Source organism: Fukomys damarensis, unplaced genomic scaffold, assembly GCF_012274545.1.
Source record: "Fukomys damarensis isolate Sample0158 unplaced genomic scaffold, DMR_v1.0_HiC HiC_scaffold_16, whole genome shotgun sequence".
NCBI classification, from domain to species: domain Eukaryota; kingdom Metazoa; phylum Chordata; class Mammalia; order Rodentia; family Bathyergidae; genus Fukomys; species Fukomys damarensis.
This window is the reverse complement of record NW_022900928.1, coordinates 110,073,984-110,092,447: the sequence shown is the minus strand read 5'-3', so window position 1 is coordinate 110,092,447 and position 18,464 is coordinate 110,073,984. Positions and strand designations below refer to the sequence as shown.

At 36.9% G+C, this 18,464-nt stretch overlaps 1 protein-coding gene across 1 annotated transcript in view; it reads right to left on the bottom strand.

The window, feature by feature from the left end:
* Unc80 (unc-80 homolog, NALCN channel complex subunit) overlaps positions 1 to 18,464 on the bottom strand; it is a 204,267-nt gene that overhangs the window by 129,228 nt on the left and 56,575 nt on the right. Inside the window, exons 20-23 of the mRNA XM_033763980.1 lie at positions 13,415 to 13,629; positions 12,019 to 12,125; positions 11,313 to 11,409; positions 3,857 to 4,029 (exon numbers count right to left, since the gene is read on the bottom strand). Coding sequence (XP_033619871.1) covers positions 3,857 to 4,029; positions 11,313 to 11,409; positions 12,019 to 12,125; positions 13,415 to 13,629 — 592 coding nt within the window. The remainder of the gene's footprint in view (positions 1 to 3,856; positions 4,030 to 11,312; positions 11,410 to 12,018; positions 12,126 to 13,414; positions 13,630 to 18,464) is intronic.

Here is an 18,464-nt window from a genome sequence, read left to right as displayed (position 1 = left end):
AAAACCATCTGAATTTTATTTATTATGCTAGTTATGAAATGAAAAAGTCAAACAGGGTCAGAGTATGTTCCACAGGGAAGGGAGAAAGGAGAATCTAGCAGTCTTGCCATGATCTAATCACAGCCTCATTTTGGGAAGAAAAAAGAATTTTAAATTTTCTCTGGCTTCTAGTCCAATATAATGGCAAGGATCATGCTCCAGCCAGTAACTGTGTCTTTAGTTGGAAACTTCTGTTGGAAAACAGAGAGGTCTGGAACCATTTTGATGAGAGCCTTTCAAAGTGTTTATCAATATTCCTTCTACAATAATCTCTACTCAGAAGCCAGGATCATTTATTCTATTTGGATTGTCCTTCAATCCCTGTGTTGTTCTCTTTGTTACAAGCATTGTGTTTCTCCCTGCCTACACATATTATATAAATCCAAAAGGCTTTTATGTAGGAAGCAATTATGAAAGGTTTTCCTTCTGTGTTCATATCATCAGTGAATATTAATAAAGTAATTCTAAGTACTTGATGAGAAAATCTTTTTTTGCCAGTGGTATTGCATTTATTGAAGTGGAGTTCTTGACATTTTTGGCTTCATGTATATGGGTTTTGCAAGGGTTCCATGAATTTTTTTGATATTGTATGCTCAATTTTATCTTTAAGTATGCTTTTCTTGGTAGAATGTCCATAACTTTCATCCAACTTTGAAAGAATCCATGCCTGTAAATGTTAAGAATCACTGGTTTACAGAACAAATGTGTGCCGTGGATCTTTAAAGTTGAAAAGCTCTTATATTTTCCTATTATAAATTCATCATGTATGCACATGATAAGGAACATGTTTTAAAGAATAAAAAGCATGTTAAGCATTAAGAATCATTCGCAGTCTTATATATTAAAGAGATGATAGGCATTAAGTATATTTTCAGTGTGTCAAGGGATGGGTGTTCTGATTTATTTAAATAATCTCTTTGACAGCGCATATGGTTTTGCTAAAAGAGTCCTCAATGGAATCAGAAGATTCTGTGATTCCAGTTTTAGCACTAACTAACTTATATGACTTTATGCAAATTCACCTTAGCTCTCCGAGCTTTTCTTTGTTCATGTGGAGAATATGTGAATGAAGAGAGCTATTTGATAAAGCCCTTAACGTTGCGTGATACATATGTGCAGGTTTCAGTTCAGGACCCCACAGGCCTATATTTTTCAGCAAGTGAATGATAAACTGTCAACTCTCATCAGGTGCTTATTTGACTAACAGTTGTCCAAATTCCTTTATCTCCTCATTTTCAAATTTGTACGACTATGGTTACATTTGTCACTCAGTTTTTTCATAAGTTGAAATAAGATGTTTGTCATTATAATCTTCCTTAACCTAGGCATTTGCTTGAGAGATTTGATGCTTTGCTTGTACAAAAACTTTTCTAAAATAGCTGTGATTATGGGATTAAGATAGAGAAAGACATGATAGTACCTTCAGAACACTTCAGCTTAAACCACCTCTCAACAGGCAATGCATAACTAGTTCTGCCACTTTTAGGGAACCATATTCAAACTAGTGGGAATAAAACATAAAACTTCCCATTTGTATGTCTTCAATTGATTTCACATAATGTTTTAGTGAGAGCCAGCCTAATAAAATTAGGATTTAATCTAACTCTTTCTCTGGCTTTGTAGTCCAAGTAGACTCCAAAGACTGTTAGATGGTCTTTCTGAGTTTCCATTTTTTTTTCCCTTTAGAAATATACTAGGCACACAATAAATATTAACCATTCATTTATCAACCTTACTGTAGTCCAAGTAGACTCCAAAGACTGTTAGATGGTCTTTCTGAGTTTCCATTTTTTTTCCCTTTAGAAATATACTAGGCACACAATAAATATTAACCATTCATTTATCAACCTTAGAATTCCATACACTCAGAAGACTGAAAAGTAGATCATTACATAAAATATACATGAAAATTACTTTTCCCTGAGAAAAGTAAAAAATAAAGTATTGATTTCCAGCTGAGTTTTGTTGGATTATTAAGAGCTGGCACTATGGGTGGCACAAAGGTAGCCCTCAAAAGAAATTTGTTAGCCAGTTAATTATTATAGTAAGCATCTCATAAGCCACACTGACCTCAGGCTTTTCAATTCTACTGACCATGTGGTATATCCGATATGTTCAGAACTGCTGCCCCCACCTCACTAAATACAGCTCCAAACTACTTACTACTTAGGGCGGGGCTGAAGGCTGCCCCATCCACCAGCACGGCTCTCACCACCATCCCATTAGACCAACGCTTCCTTTGCCTCCTTGTGTTCCTGAAACAAATCCCGCTGCTTACATCACAGCCCACACTAGGCAACAGCCTCAACAACACTTCAGAATCATTGCAAATTTGACAGTTTATAAAATAGGAACTTATAAATAACTTAATAAGCAGGTTTTAATGTTTACTTTTTAGTTGTAAATTGGCTGAAGCACTTCTGAAGTGTCAGATGAAGCATACTTTATTGACCACCAGTGTTTTCGGGAACTGGCTATGCATAGACTTAATCATTGTATGGCCTTTTCTTGCGAATTTGTTACATTTACTTATTTATTTATTTATTTAAAACTTCACCTTCAGGAATAGATGAAGATACGCTTACGAACACACATGCATGCCACAAAGGAGCATAAGCTGCCACCGAGACAGTAAAGGACTGGCTCCTAGTCTATTTTTTTTTTGGTACCAGTGTCCTTGTGCTTTTGAGGCAGGCAGCGTAACCACTGAGCTAAATCTCTGGGCCCCTGGATCCCAGTCTTCTAAGCTCTCTGGCTTCAGAGAAGTATCTTGCTTAAGTAAGGACAAGTGATCATTTGGTTCGTTTTAAGTGATATTTATATTTCAAGCTTAAATGAAGCTGCACACCTCACTGGTCACTAAATCTTAAGGTGAAAGCCACAAATACTACAGAGAGATTTTATGAACTGTTCTGAGATTTGGATGGGTTTTCAAGGCAAAATATGAGTTATAAATGGTTCCTTATTTGTGTGCCATAGAAACTGGAAGATGGATCATTCACACATAGGCTTGAAGGTGTTCTTTATTATAATAAAAAGCTATGATAGTTTTTTAAGTGAAAATAAAAGACTTGTTTTTTTGATGTTCAGGTGGTATTTGTAGGCAGTGTTTATATAGTGTGTGTATAAAGATTTTATAAACCAGGGAGTAATTAAAGGAATTTTAGAGGCTAAGTTCAAGAGTCACATGTGGGCCTGACTTAGCTAACAAAAATAATTTATAGTAAGATGACTTTATAGCTTTTAATGCCTTACATTTTCATACTACTATACAATGTTCAACATACTTCTGTGAAATTCATTTTAATTTTACTTCATATTGTCCCTCTTGTTGATAAATAATAAAACCAAGACTCAGAGAATTTAAAGGATTAATATTTGGCAAGCAAAGATAATGTTATTATAATAAACTATTGTACAGTTACTACACGTAAGGCACTAGGATAAGAACTTTCTATCTCCTATCTCATTTAATCTTCCTAACAGCCCTAGGAGGCTAGTATACTGGTATCATTTTTATATTCACTTCCATTTTTACAACTGTCCAGCTAGTAGAAGTCTGAGGGGTTTTAGCCCAGACATTGTGACTCCAGACCTCTCACCTATTTCCAGTCACATTGTTATATATTCCACCTCCCAGGTCATATTTATTGAGATTTTTTTCTCCCTTTTCTTCTCTAACCTCACCAGCTTTCTGCTTCCTTTTGCCATTAATTCTGACGGGAAAACCCAAAGGTTAGTGACAAGATTAGGTTTCCATGCTTACCTCCACCAAAAATATTGGAACAGGGACAGGAAAATCCTTCCAACAACTCACCAGATCCAAGGCGGCTGCGAGGATGGACGCATCAGGTATAGTGCCAGGCTCACAGCAGTTTAATAGAAACTGAAAGCGTTTCATGCCTTGTCGGATCGCGCCAAGATTTACAACATTTTTGCTTTTTCCGCCATCTTGGTTGGAAGAAAGATGGTCATCGAAACTGTGACAACCTGTAGGGATTATGCCATTGTGGAGGAATGAAAGAGAGAGTGAGTAAAATGGATCACAGATTCTAAAAGAGCTTCAAAGATACACAAGGATGTGTTGTCCTTGGCATGTTCAATGGCTGGCATGCAAACTTTCTTCTTCCCTCCTCTTCCTTCTTCTCCCCTTTCCAAATGCTTGATTTGAGCTCATCCTGCCTTTGAGGAATCTATGACACATGGCATAGGAAGACTTAGAGTTTACCAAACTACTTATATTTAGGGTCTGACCATTTTGCTGCCAGGCATGAGCTCTTGGTAGACTTAGAATGATTCTCCCCGTAATAAACAACTAGCTTCTGTTGTTATGGAAGACACAACTGCTATAATTTAAGGTCTGCTGCAAGAAATTCATAACAAACAATGCATTATGGACAAGACAGACAACTCTTCTGAGTTACAATGCAAAAGCAAAGAATCATTGACTACCGGATTTGTGAAAGACATCAGGGATTGGTTACTTAATTCCAGAATTTCCAGGCATGGCTGTGCATCAGAATTACCTAAGAAATTCCTAAATCCCACCTTGCCCTTCAGAATCTGAATTTCTGGAGCGGGCAGGTAAGAATATGCACTTGTGAAGCCTTCCAGGTGCCCTAACCTTTTAGTGTGGGCATAGATTTGTGATCTTTTGACTCATTCCCTTCTTCTTTCTCTGCAGTTTCTTATGAATGAAACCATTCTGGACCATACTAAAATGCAGAATATCAAATTCTATTACTAGAAAATTTGATCCCATAGGTCTAAGGGCCACACACACACACACACACATATATATTTTTAACAAACACCCCCCATGATTTTAATGTGAGAGTCTGAGACAGAAAAATATAGAAGATTGATTTTTCTGTTTTCTTTTGGTCCCCAGGTACATTTTTTTTTTTTTGAGACAGGGTCTCATGATGTAGTTGAGATTGACCTGGAACTCACTATGTAGTCCAGGCTGGTCTCGAATCCACAGTGATCCTCCTGCCTCAGCCTCCCGAGTGCTGGGATTACAGGCATGCACCACCACGCCCGGCCTTTCATTCTTTCCCCTCCCCCGCAGGTACATTTTTAAAAAACCTAAATATGTTGTGATTTTCTTCCCTAGCATTGAGTCCAAAACCCCCCGCCCTTTTTTCCAGACAGGGTGTTGCTATGATTCCCAGGCTGGTCTCGCACTCCTAAACTCAAATAATCCTCCAGCCTTAACCTCCCAAATGTTGGATTCACAGGTGCATGCTGACATGCCCAGCTTCATTTTAAATACAAAGTTATATTTAATATGGTTTTAAAATAAGGCCAATAACCATTCTCATAATTCTAAAATGTTCCTATGACACTCAAGAATATAATCTCCGGGGGGTGGGGATTTAGCTCAGTGGTGCTGCTGCCTGCCTGCAAGCGCCAGGTCCCAAGTTCAAGCCCCAGGACCAAAAACAAACAAACAAACAAACAAACAACAACAAAGAAGAATATATCTCCAGAATGTGATTCACTGATTTAGAACTTAGTTTATTTTGTGCTAATGCCATTCATTGGTGTTATTACCGCCCAGTCCTCACTGAGAAGCCACAGAGCTGATTTCCAAAAATAACTTTCATATCTCTTTTGTAAAGAATGACCTGCCCCTGCCACCTCATCATTCTACTTCTATACCTGTTCCTAAAGCCTCTGTTCTCAACAGAAGTATCCTGTACACTAGGTGTCATCACTGGTGGTCACAGAATGGTAAAGAGTTTCTCCCCATTAATAAACACTGATGTTTGCAAATTTGCTTTCAAAACTCAAATCCCCAGTTAGGATACCCCTCTAATAACTCAAGTACAAGTTCTTCACCATAAGATAATAGCTTATAGTAAAGAAGGTGATTACACTAACAGGTCTTGGTATATTATGACAATTTTTCACATGCAGGGTACAACCATCACATCCACTGATCAAGAAAGGTAAGCACCTCCTATCGGGGGCACTCAAGCTAAGGGCAAGAATCCTTCGGGTTTTATTGCTCCCAGATAAGAAAAGTATGGCATGGGTTAAAAATAAGCACCAAATTCCCAGCCTACCACCTTCAAAATCATAGTAAAGTACAGAAATGTACCACTTCAGGACAGGGATATGTTTTGAAAGGTGCTTCATTCAGTGACTTTGTCATTGTGTGAATGTTACAGAGCATTTCACAGACTTAGATGGTTACACTGTCAACTGGTAGTATAACCTGATGGTCCATGGAAGTATAAACAGCCTGGCATTGACTGAAACATCAGTAAGCAGTGCGTAATTGCATGTAGTTATGAAATGACATCATACCTGGAGTTTATTTTAAAACACCATTGAAAGACCCTATAAAAGACAGATAATACAAATATGGTAAAATTTTGTTCATCCTTGTAAATTGGTATCATTAAGGTCTATTGGACCTCTGAATTTATTTTTTTGTATTTAAAATTTTTCATAAGCACAAAATGACTCAATGTAGTTGAGATATAATTATGAAAATTTTCTGTATTTCATAATTCATGGTCATTTCCTTTCAGATTCAAATACTTCATATTCAAAAAAACTTTAATTTTTAGAAATTTAGTATAGCATATTTTGTTTCAAACGCAAAAGAAAACCATGAGAAAAATGTGATGGTGGACAATTCAAAAGACAAGGTATCAAATAATTAAAGCAAGAAAAGCTGCGGGGATATAACAAATATTTCCATGACAGTTTTGTTTTAAGACTGTTCCTTTTCAAAATACTGTTTTATTCACTAATTCCACATTGTTGAAGCTGTTAGAACTGGCAACTTTCTGTTATTTTACATAGCTATGTGTCATTTTATTACTCGTTTACATAAAGCTCTTTAATTTCTACCTATATCAAAGGACTTTCATTTGTTAAAAGAAAATTTTAAGAATTCTTTACATTAAATTTAAGATGAACCACAAGAACAGGATTTTTTTCAGTGAATTTTGTGGTTTTACAAATTATGACTATAATTAATATTTACATTATGCTAGGTGTAACTTTGTAGTAGGAATGATACATAGATAGGATAGATGTTCAATGAGGCTATTCATATTTGTATAATTTATTAAGAAAAACTGCCATTATTTTGTTAAGAGAAGCATTAAGAATAAGGTTTGCCATTTTATTTCATAAGATGACTAACTCCAAAAGTAATATTACTAAAAGAAGTGCCATTTTGAATGAAAGAACTTCAGAAACTATGCAGTTAAGGAGTGTAGGTAAAACAATGCCAAGATGATGAAATCAGTCTTTGTCAGTAAGAACTTAGTCTTTGCTTCAAAGAATGACAAATATTTACTACAGGTGAAAGGATAGATGGAACCCTACAAGGCTAGGACCTGAGCATCATGTTGTAAATAAAACCTATCTGCAATGGAAAAGTTCCATCACATCTGTACCTTATCTGTGGACAACAAGGTAATATTTGTTACAATATTGAGCACTTTCTATGTATCAAATACTGAATAAAATATTCTATAATTTATTTCCTTTATTTTTGTAATAGCCCTATAAGGTAGATTTTTCAAGACGATTAAAAGAGAAAAGAAGAGAGAGACAGAGAGAGAGAGAGAGAGAGAGAGAGAGAGAGTGTGTGTGTGTGTGTGTGTGACAGAGAGAGGAGAGAGACAGAGACAGAGACAGAGAAACAGATACACACGCACAGAGAAATAAAAGGGACAGGTTAAGATGCCCTGTTTAAATTTATAAGGCAGAAATTAGAAAGGCAGTATTCAAGCCCTGTCCTCCTAACCACAGGCCCGCTCTTCCCATCATGCGTGCTGCATCCCTTACATGTCCACATGTTCATGAGGAAGGTCAGACTTAGATTCGGCTGGAAGCACTAATTATGTTGGGAAATCTTAATGTGAGAAATAATTCAACATCATCCATGTTATATTGGTTTCTTCCTAGTGACAGACTGATTATAAAAATGCACACTGCTGGCTCCATATTGTAATACTAAAAGAAATGTTAAAATGTAATTTGTCTATAAAATGTCCCTGTATCTGTCAATTCTTAAAAATAAACGTATAAGAGTGCCTATTGGTTATCTGTCAATTCTTAAAAGTATATGTGGAAGAATGCCTATTGGTTTTTAGCCTTAACACATTTTGTTTTAATACTTACTATTTATTTTACAATAAACTCACTGAAGTACAATTTTTGTTAGATACAAGTAGAAGCATTTCAAAATTTACATTTTCCTTTCTTCGTGTGTATGGTGATAGTGATGAAAGCCAGGGCCTTTGCACTGAGGGTCTTCACACTGAGATACATCTGCAGCCCTCTTTTTTCACATTTTGAAACAAGGACTTGCTAAGTTGCTCAATTTCCCAGGTTGGACTAGAACTTCCAATCCTCTAATGTTAGCCTCCTAGAGTGCTGAGATTACAGGCATGAACCACCATGCCTAGCTCTAACATTCTTTTTAATTGATAAATCATAATTGTATACATTTATGTACTTAAAGATTCATATAAGACAAGCTAGAATTTCTTTAAGCAGCATTTCTCAAGGAAGTGATGGTAGAGTTCAGAACATACAAGATACGCAATGAATTTTTTGATCAGTTGAAAACATCATTGCCATAATTAGTCAAACATCTTCCAACAAATATAGACATGACTCTTAAAATGAAGTAATTTTAGTGAATACAAAAACTCAGAAGAAAAAAATTATCTCTGAATGTCATTTTAATTCTATTAAATGATTATCAGATAATTTTCATTCATTGAATAGTCTTTGTAGATTTTTAAAGAAATCCCATTGGCATTTTAAAGAAAGAGACAAGGAGATTATGTAGTGAGAATAAGAAATGAAAGAGGACAACATATTTCAAGTGGCGTATGGAGATTATTTATACTCATGGATTGGGAAGGGACGGAGCAGAGAGCTGGGGAGGAACAGTCAAACAAATGGAGGAGTAAGGAAAAAGGGAGGTGGGTAGGGAAGAAGGCAGGAAGGGAAGACTCAAAGAAAGATGTTCACGTGGGTAAGGGCAGTCATATTGTAAAATGCAGTGTACTTGCATTAGCAGACAATGTTTTGGTTTATTTAGAACAGCTGGTGATATCTGTTTTACATAAGAGAGTCTGAAGACATTATCTCACAGAATATATCTCATACTCCCAGCCAAGGAAGATACTTAAGATCAAAGACTAATAAGTTTGCCGTGACCAAATTCTGTAGCAGATAATTGTACAGACAGGAATATTTTTAAAAAGATGTTGAAATTCATGAAGAAAATATCTTGTTGAACTAAGCTGCATTCCTCCTTTTGATAAAACTACAAAAATTATGGCAAGATTTTTTTTAAAAAAGTAAACTCAATTAAAGCTGAAAAAAAAAGTCTGATGATGTTTTTGCAGTGAGAAGAAAAGTATACATGAAATGCTTATAAATTAAGTGTATGGATGGCTGAAAATTATATCCACAACTGTTAATTAACCAAAGTCAACTAGAAGTGTTACAGGAACTATAAAACTTAGATTTGTGTTTTTCCTGCTCAATCAGATTATGAATAACTTGGCCCTTTTCTTCCTATTTCATGTTATCAGTTACAACATTTAAACATTATTTACACAGTTAGTTTTTCACACCAGAGAAACTATTTGGTATTTACACATGTGTGTCCCATTTATTTCACTTGAGTATGGCCTCAATATGCACCCATTTTCCTATTAATGACTACAGTTTCTCATTCTTTATTGCTGAGCAGTACTCTATTTTATAGAAAACCCACAGCTCCATTATCCAGTCTCCAGTTGATGGGCATTTGGGTTGTTTCCGAGTTTTAGCTATTATAAACTGTGCCACTATAAACATGGGTGTGCATATATCACTGTGGTATGATTATTTTAATTCTTTTGGAAAGATACTCAAGGAAGTAGGGGAAGTGGAAAGGGTAGGGGAAAGGAAATAAGGGAAAAGAAAAAATATGAGAAAAGGAAAAATGGAAACAAAGTTTTTGTAAATAGGGAAGGGTGGAGGGGGTGAAGGGAGGGCAGGGGGATAGGGAAAAATGAGAACCAAGGTGCATCATGTCAAGGTACAAGATCCCAGTGATGAATGTCACTGTACTGTATACCTAAAGTGTACCAATAACCTTAATGAAAAAAAAAAAGAATATGAATAATGGATGAAAACATGGAAATGTGTAGGTCTCTGCAGATGGATCTTTACAGCACAATTGTAAAGAAGAGAATATTTGTCATGCAAGTTAGTTTGGATTATGCCTTTTAATTTCCTTCCTGAGGAAGTGCTCTAACTATCCCCCGTTAATAATAATACATTTTAATTATTTATGAAAAGAATCAACAATGGCTATATCAAAGTATATCACGATACTCATTCATATGAGCTAAAATTAGCAAGAGCTAGTCCAAATGAACCAACTATGGGATGTGAAAAGAGGTAATTTAATTTGAAATGGTATTCACGTACTTAATAGTTACTGGATACTACTTAGTGCACAGTTAGTTTCAAACACAGTGTACTTCATTCCATCAGAAGCTCACACTTATAAAGCACATCATCTAACTAGAATACACAGAAAAAAGGAATCAGGATGGTGGTGGAACTAGAGACATTCCCACGGAAGGAAAAGTAAAGAAAATGAAAACATTCAGCCAAGAGATCAAAAGAAAGACCAGGAAATGGTAAGTGGAGATAGGATTATGTATGTGTGTGAGTCTCTATGTGTGTTGGTAAGACACCAAAATTAGGGCAAATCAATCAACTTTATGGACAAGTATATTTTCAGGATATAAGGACAGATTTTCTAACAAAGCTGTCTAGCTTTGGAACAAGTTGCTTTCTGAAATAATAAGCTCCCCCTCAGTGGAAGAGTACAGAGGGCTGCTGGCCACCTGTCAAGGATAGAATGCGCGAAATTCCACGGAGATAAGTGGGTGGATAAAAATTCTGTAACTTTCAGATTTTAACAAAAGATGGAGCAAAAGAGGCTGTCTTCCTCTTCACAAATCCATCACCCACAAGGGAGTGAGTAACAGAGTAAGGCTTCTGTAAATGGCATTTTAATCAAGTGGATAAAAAATAGAGAATTTATATGTGGTAGTAAGAGATATACATGAGAAGCTGATGCAAATATAAAAGGACTTCAAAAAAAGAGTTGTTCAAATAAAGAGTTTCAGAAACTAAAAAGCACAATGGGCCATTTAAGATGAACAACTTCTTGTTCTATGTGAGGAAAGGAAGCTGCAGGGAGCCTCAGGCTGCTTGACATTTACCAAGACGCTTGAAGAAGTTCTCCTCTTCCTCCCTTCCGTTCTCCATTCCACTCCCAGGCCCACCTTCAGAAAGCTTCACAGCGCTCGTAAACTTGACCTGAGATGGAAAGGGGTATAGTCAGGGACTATGTTCAAAGGCAAACCTTTGGGTTAACCTCTTGATTTGAAAAAAGTCTTAGAATGTGGAGATGACTTCACTGACTTCCATGACTGAGTAGTTTTGTCAGTGTAGTTCACTTTCCTGTGCCAAAAAGGAAAAATCTCTGTTACTGCAATTAGTGGGAGCACCAGGATCAGCGACTGAAAGTTAGATAATCAGGCTCTATGGAAATAATTCAGTGAACACGGGGACACTGTTGGAGTTTAATTCTGAAAAAGCCCAAAGTTATATGTTTATATAATTATTTGCCCCATTTTTCTTTTCTATGGTAGCCTATTAAACAAGTTAATTTTTTCTTTTTTTGTACTGGGGATTGAACTCGGGTCCTTGTGCTTTGCAAGGCAGGCAGCAGAATCACTGAGCTAAATCCCCAGCTCCAAACGAGTTAATTTTTGTTGCTTATCTCAGTTTCCAAAGTTTGTTCAACTGGAGTGCTTTTTCAGCTCTTCCTTATTTAGGCCCCTCCAGGTGTTTAGCGTTTCTCAGCATTCACATTTCTCTATGCACACCTCTAATGGTCACTTCCACGAGCGACATCCCATTTACCTTGGAACTCTGTCTGATGAAGGACAAGCGGTCCACAGAGCTGATGTCCAGGAGGTCCTCCACACCATCTGCCAGGCCCGAGAGGGACGAGCGTTTCAGCCAGTTTCCTATTTAATGATTTTTAAAAAACCAGACAGAACATTTGCTCTCAAATGGGTTAAACAGAGATGCCAGCATGTACTAAAAGGCAATTAAAGTTACATGGATTTGCTAGAAACAGAACCAAAAGCAAGTTGTTTTTAGTGTACATATATTGAATCTAAATACTCAGTATTGGAGTATAAAATTATATTGAACCCTTGACTTGCAAACTCCATTGGTTCCCAAGGTCTAGTTGTAACTCAAGCTGGTTCTAAGTCAATACAGCCAAGATCTGGATGTTTACCTGGGTACACACTATAGATCACAAGAGGCAGATGAATTTTCCATTAACCTAAAGAACCCAAGTTGTTTGTATGTCAAGCCGGTTGTAACCTGAGGGTCCAGTGTACATGAGTGAATAAGACCAGGATGAGAAGAACGTGGTCCTCTCCAGCGAATGATCCCATAATTCATCCACTTATCTCTGACAACTCTGACGTCTCCCACAAAAGCCTGTTCGTTTTACCTCCTGAGTATTTCTCAAATGTATCCATTTCTCTCTGTCTACCTAGACAGCCAGGCCAACTGTCTATTCACTTATACCTGGACTACTAGATGGCTTTCCATCTGTTCTCTCTTATCTACTAATACTTCTTCCAATGTGAATTCCACACAGTGATCTTTTAGAAAAAAATATACCAACTAGTGACGAAGAACTCACCTGCCCTGCAAGGTCCCATCCCACGTGCTCTGGCCCTGTCATATTCCACCACAATGATGCACCCACTCCTCCTCTTCTTCCCTTCATCCTGTTATCTCTGCATAGAGCACTAACTGTATCCTGCCCATGATCTTAATTTCCCTACCTCCAGGAAATCTTCCCCAATCTCTGTCTCCTACCTCACTTTAGGTCAGGTTTCATTACTCTATACTTGTGCAGCATGGTGTATAGTGCCTTCATAAAATTCATAGTTTGCAACTATACTTAGTAGTTCGGTTATCTGCTTTAGTGACTGTGGCTCTCACTACAGTTCAAGTCCAGCAAAGTTGGAGGGCTGTGTATTTTGCTCACAGTTTAATCTCTGATCCCTAGCATAATGTTTGCACACCATAGTCACCCAGTAGGGTTTAGGAACTATCTGCAGAAACAAAAGAATGGACAGATAGATGGATGGATGGATGGAGCATTAAGCCTCGGCCTTGTGACCTGAAAGCTTTCTTTCTTTGTACTCCACCTTGCATCGCTTGCTTTGATTGTGAGTTGATTTGAGGACATGGCAGGTAATAGAGAATTCATAAATAAACACAGACATACTTTTACCTATGGGGAGTTTGAGCTTCTTCCGGAGGGAAATCCTGCGGGACCGTGAGCGGGCACGCCGGTCTGAGGTGTTCCCTGAATGGGCCGTGGTGCACTCGGAAGTGTCCTGCTCGGATTGACTGCTGGTGTCACTCGCTGCACTCTGTGATTTGAACATCTTGCGCCAGAAATCTTTCCGCCCCAGGTTGGCCCCTTGCATTTGTTCATCACTGTGATCAAGCGGAGAATAGGATGAAACATCTGACAACAGAAAGTCTCCTACATTTCTGTCAACCTCCTGATGATGTTATTTACACAGATTGCGCAGAATGATCTCGGACAAGATGGATATGGAAGAGTGGGTGGCAGAGTAGGAGGAGGGAGACCGAGGTTGACTCTGAACTTTTCCTGAAAATAGTCTTGTCTCAGTTAATAGATGCAGCTGATTCTTTTTCTCAACATTAATAAAAAGACTATTATTGCAGGTATTCACCTGCAGCTGTGAGTCATAAAAACACAAACACTTAAAATGTCAAGAAATATTGAACTTCTTTTATTTATTTATTTTTATTGAGTGTATTGGTACATTTTAGGTATACAATAAAGTAACATTCATTACTGGGATCTTGCACCTTCACGTGACAGGTCTTGGTTCTCATTTTTTCCCCCTGTCCCTGCCCTCCCTTCACCCCCTCCTCCCCTCCCCATTTACAAACACTTTATTTCCATTTTTTCATTTTCTCATATTTTTTTCTTTTCTTTTAAAGCTTCCTGGAACTTGTGCGGTACTGCTCCTCACTTCCCACTCCTCAGCCAAGGATAGTAAGGTACTTGACACTAAATAATATCACAAAAAGTATTTAAATGAGTGAAATGGGATCATTATACAGGAACTACATCATCCTAAAACCAAGGAGTCAAACAAACTTACATGGAGCTTAAAAGTGAAAAATAGGTCCAATGTAACAGGACAAACAGGATTAGCCAAAAGGGGATTTTTGGCCAGGGCATTCACAAATGAAACAGACAAGTGGCCAATAATATGCAGACTACTCTCACCAAGAACAATAATAATAACTTTGCTGAAATAAAACTATAACTTCAATCACTAAACTGACATAGATGAGAGCGGGGAGCAAAGGTTATTATTATACTGCCTGTGTTGAGATGAAAATGGTTCTCTCTCTCCAGAAGGTAATTTGCTAACAGTATGTTTTTCAAAGCAGGCATCAACACCCTTGACAAGAAATTAAATTTCCAGGTAGTAATCTCAGGAAGTGATGGAACTCCATACTAAGATGTAGACACAAGGTTTTACTGCTCAATACTGAAAAAGTAGAAACAATCTAAATGTTTAGGGGAACTAGCTGAAGCATTTCTCATCATCATCATGAGTGACTGAGTACATGGTATGAATGGAAAATATCCGAGGAGGCAGTACAGTATCAGCTTTTTCAATCAAACGCTACATCAGCTTTGTTCAACGGGTATCAGAGAAATGAGCCACAAAATCACTTTTAATATTGCTCAGTTAATGTGATTTTTATACAAGGAAGAACAAAAGACAGAGTAAGAAGGGAAAGTAAAGGAAGAGCAATGGAAGGTAGAGCAGTGGACAAACTCATTCCAAGTGGCTACTCACCCCTCTCCGGAACATTCCGATGTTCAGAATGCTCACCTCCTGAACCACTTAGACCATGGACAAGCTCCATATTTAACATTTTATGACATTCCTCAAAGCGAAAATGTTTACATAGAGGCAGAGTCAAACAAATGTCTTCATTCAAAGTAGAATAACAGAGAGGTACTAAATGCTGACAATTTATGTGGTGATTACAGAACACTGAACAAACAGAATATTTTGGAATCTAAAAAATTCATCTATGAAGGTAGATGGTTTTATTTTAAAATCCAATTTACCTTTTATATCATTCTCTTTTGCCAGATTAACTCAATAATGGCTGGTGTAACTAGGGAAAAAATCCTTTTTCCTCTTTCAAGCACATTTTATGTGGATAGAGCCTTGTAACTGATTTCATAGCTATTCAGCCATAGAACTTGTCATTCAAAATCTTTCTTTTTTTATGGCTAGAACTTATATTTGAAGTTTTATTGTGTCACCATGGTTTCCTTAAAGGAAAAACAAAAACTATATTTTGAGGAATGATGCTAAAGAAAACAAATGCTTAATGATATTGTCACAATTACACCCTTTCATGGATTAAGGAATCGTTCATCCATTCTTAAAACAATTATATCATGTTCTTAAAATAATTATGTAATGAGCCAAGCTCCACTGAAGCTGAAACAGCAAACAAAGGTTCACATGGTCCCTGGCGCCATGGGCTTCATCTACTCCTCCTTATCTTTCTCTATTCAACAGAGGCAGTCTCTAAGACTTTGAAGCGCTCCAAGAACTGTACGGACTTTCTGATTTGCTTGCTATGGATTACCAAAATCCTGCCTAATGGCTGTGGGCTTCTCAGTTTTGATTTACTTGTCTATCGATTAAGGGCACCAAAATAACAAGTGTATCCTGCAGAATTACGAGAAGAACAATCATTTAAACTAAACAATGGCTCTGGGTTTCAACATGGTGTACCTAAAATGATGTATATGTCTTAAATATTGATCATTCCACTTGTGTGTAGACAGCTACCGAAAGAAGAGTGAAAGACAAACGAGCCTTTCAGAGATCTGTACTGTAAGCTCAAGGTCTACAGAAAACCTCACATTTTGTTCTTTTACATTTTTATTTATTTTATTTTAGGAGATAAATTTTCAGGCTTGACTGGCTTTAGAAATTGATTGCTTCAGGCGGGCATGGTGGCACATGCCTGTAATCCCAGCACTCGGGAGGCTGAGGCAGGAAGATTGCTGTGAGTTCGAGACCACCCTGGGCTACATAGTGAGTTCCAGGTCAGTCTCAACTACATAGTGAGACCCTGTCTCAAAAAACCAAAAAAAAAAAAAAAAAAGATTGTTTCTTTTTCTATTCTTTCTCATAAGTATATGTTTATAATACATAATAATTACATTTGCTTTGGGGAATTCTTGATCATTTTATACCTGTTTCTCCCCCACATTCCCCTTATGCCTTTCCAGATCCTCTCATCTCCAAAAAAGCTCTATCTTCCCTGTTCTCTACCATCTCTCTCTTATTTTGCTCTTTAAATTCTTTATATTTTGGGTTTCTCAGGTAATATTTAACTTTCTGTGTCTGATTTATTTCACTTAGAATTAGGGCTTCAAGATCCATTCATTTTCCTGAAAATGATTCATATTTACCCTTGTTTAATGGAACAGTACTCTATTATGCACATTTACCACAGTTTCTTTATCCATTTACCTGGTGGTGGGCATATACGCCATTTCAATATTGCTACTGTGAAGTGTGCTTCTATAAATATATGGGTATATTGAGACTTTAACCCTTTTGAGAAGATACCCAGGAGCTGTATAGCTGTGTCAAATATAATTTCTACTTTTAGTTTTTTGAGGAATCTCCATATTGATTTCCATAGTAGTGGTACTGTACTAGTTTATATTCCCACCAGCAATGTACAGAGTTCTTGTCCCACATTTTCACTCGCATTATTTTTTTGAGTCCTTGGTGACAATCATTCTTAATGGAGTAAGACAGAATTTCAGTGTTCTTTTGATTTGCATTACTTTTAGTGGCTAAAGATATTGAACACTTGTTCTAGTACCTACTGGCCAATTATACTTCTTTTGACAAGTGTCAATTGACTTCAACTGCCCAGTTTTTTATTTGGATCTTCTAATTTTGGGATCTTTTTTGAGTTCTTTAAATGCTCTACAGTTTAGTACTCTGTTCAAGGAGTGACTGGCAAAAAATCTTTTCCCTCACTCTGTAGGCTGTCTCTTCGCCCTTGATGGTTTCCTGTTGTGTAAAAACTTTTTAATTTGAGATAATACCATTTGTCAATTCTTAGTATTATTTCTTGTACATCTGGATTCTGCTCAGGTAGTAGTAGTCCATGCCTTTGTCTTAAGAGTTTTACCTATTTTATCTTCCCATAGATTCAATGTTTCTGTTGTTATATCTCTTTGATCCACTTTGATTTGATTGTAGTGTTGGGTGAAAACTAAATTCTTCCACATGTGTATAACTAGTTTTAGCCAGCATTATTTATTAATGAGGCTATCTTTTCTCCAGTGTAGACATCTGTTGGGTCCATTTGTTTGGTGCTATGATTCGACCCTGATATTTCTTTGATTTTCTTCTGGTTGACTTGTCTGGGCAAATGGGGTATTAAAGTCACTCACTATGTATCTGTCTGTCCTTTACTGTTCAGTAGTTTTGTTTAATGACACGGAATGTGTCAACATTTGGTGTGTATGTCTTCATAATTGTTATTTCTTCCTGCTGAATTGTTCCTTTTGCTAGTACGTGGTAACCTTCTTTTTCTGTACTGATAAATGGCTTCAAGTTCTCTTTGTTTGAAATAAGCTAGTCGTGCTTGCTTTCAGGCTTTGGATTCAGGAAGTATCATTTTTCATTCTTTCACTTGCAGTCTATGGATGTTTATTTGTTTATTTTGGTCAAATGTGTCTTTTGCATGCAACCTATAGTTAGGTTTTACTATTTCATCCAATCTGCCAGGCTGTGTCTTTTGACAGGAGAATTGAGACCATTTACATTGACTGTTATTATTGAAAGGCATTTGCTGAGTTCTGTCATTGTACTTTTTTCCAGTGATAATTCCTTTATGTCTTCCTTTAAAAAAAAAAACTATTCTCCCATGGCCAGGGATTTAGCTCAGTGGTTCTGGCGCTTGATTCACAAGTGCAAGGACCTGAGTCTGATCCCCGGTACCAAAAAAAAAAAAAAAAAAAAAAAAAAAAAAAAAAAACAATTTCTATTAGATATATTTTTTCTTTGGCTTTTTGATAATCTTGTCCTGGCTGTCTCTGTCTAGCATTTCCTTAAGTATTTTCTCTAATGCTAACTAGGTGCTTGTCTTACTAACTATCTTGTCTCTGAGACACAGTACTCAACACCCACAATTTTTAGACATGCCTTTTTTTTTTTTTTTTTTTT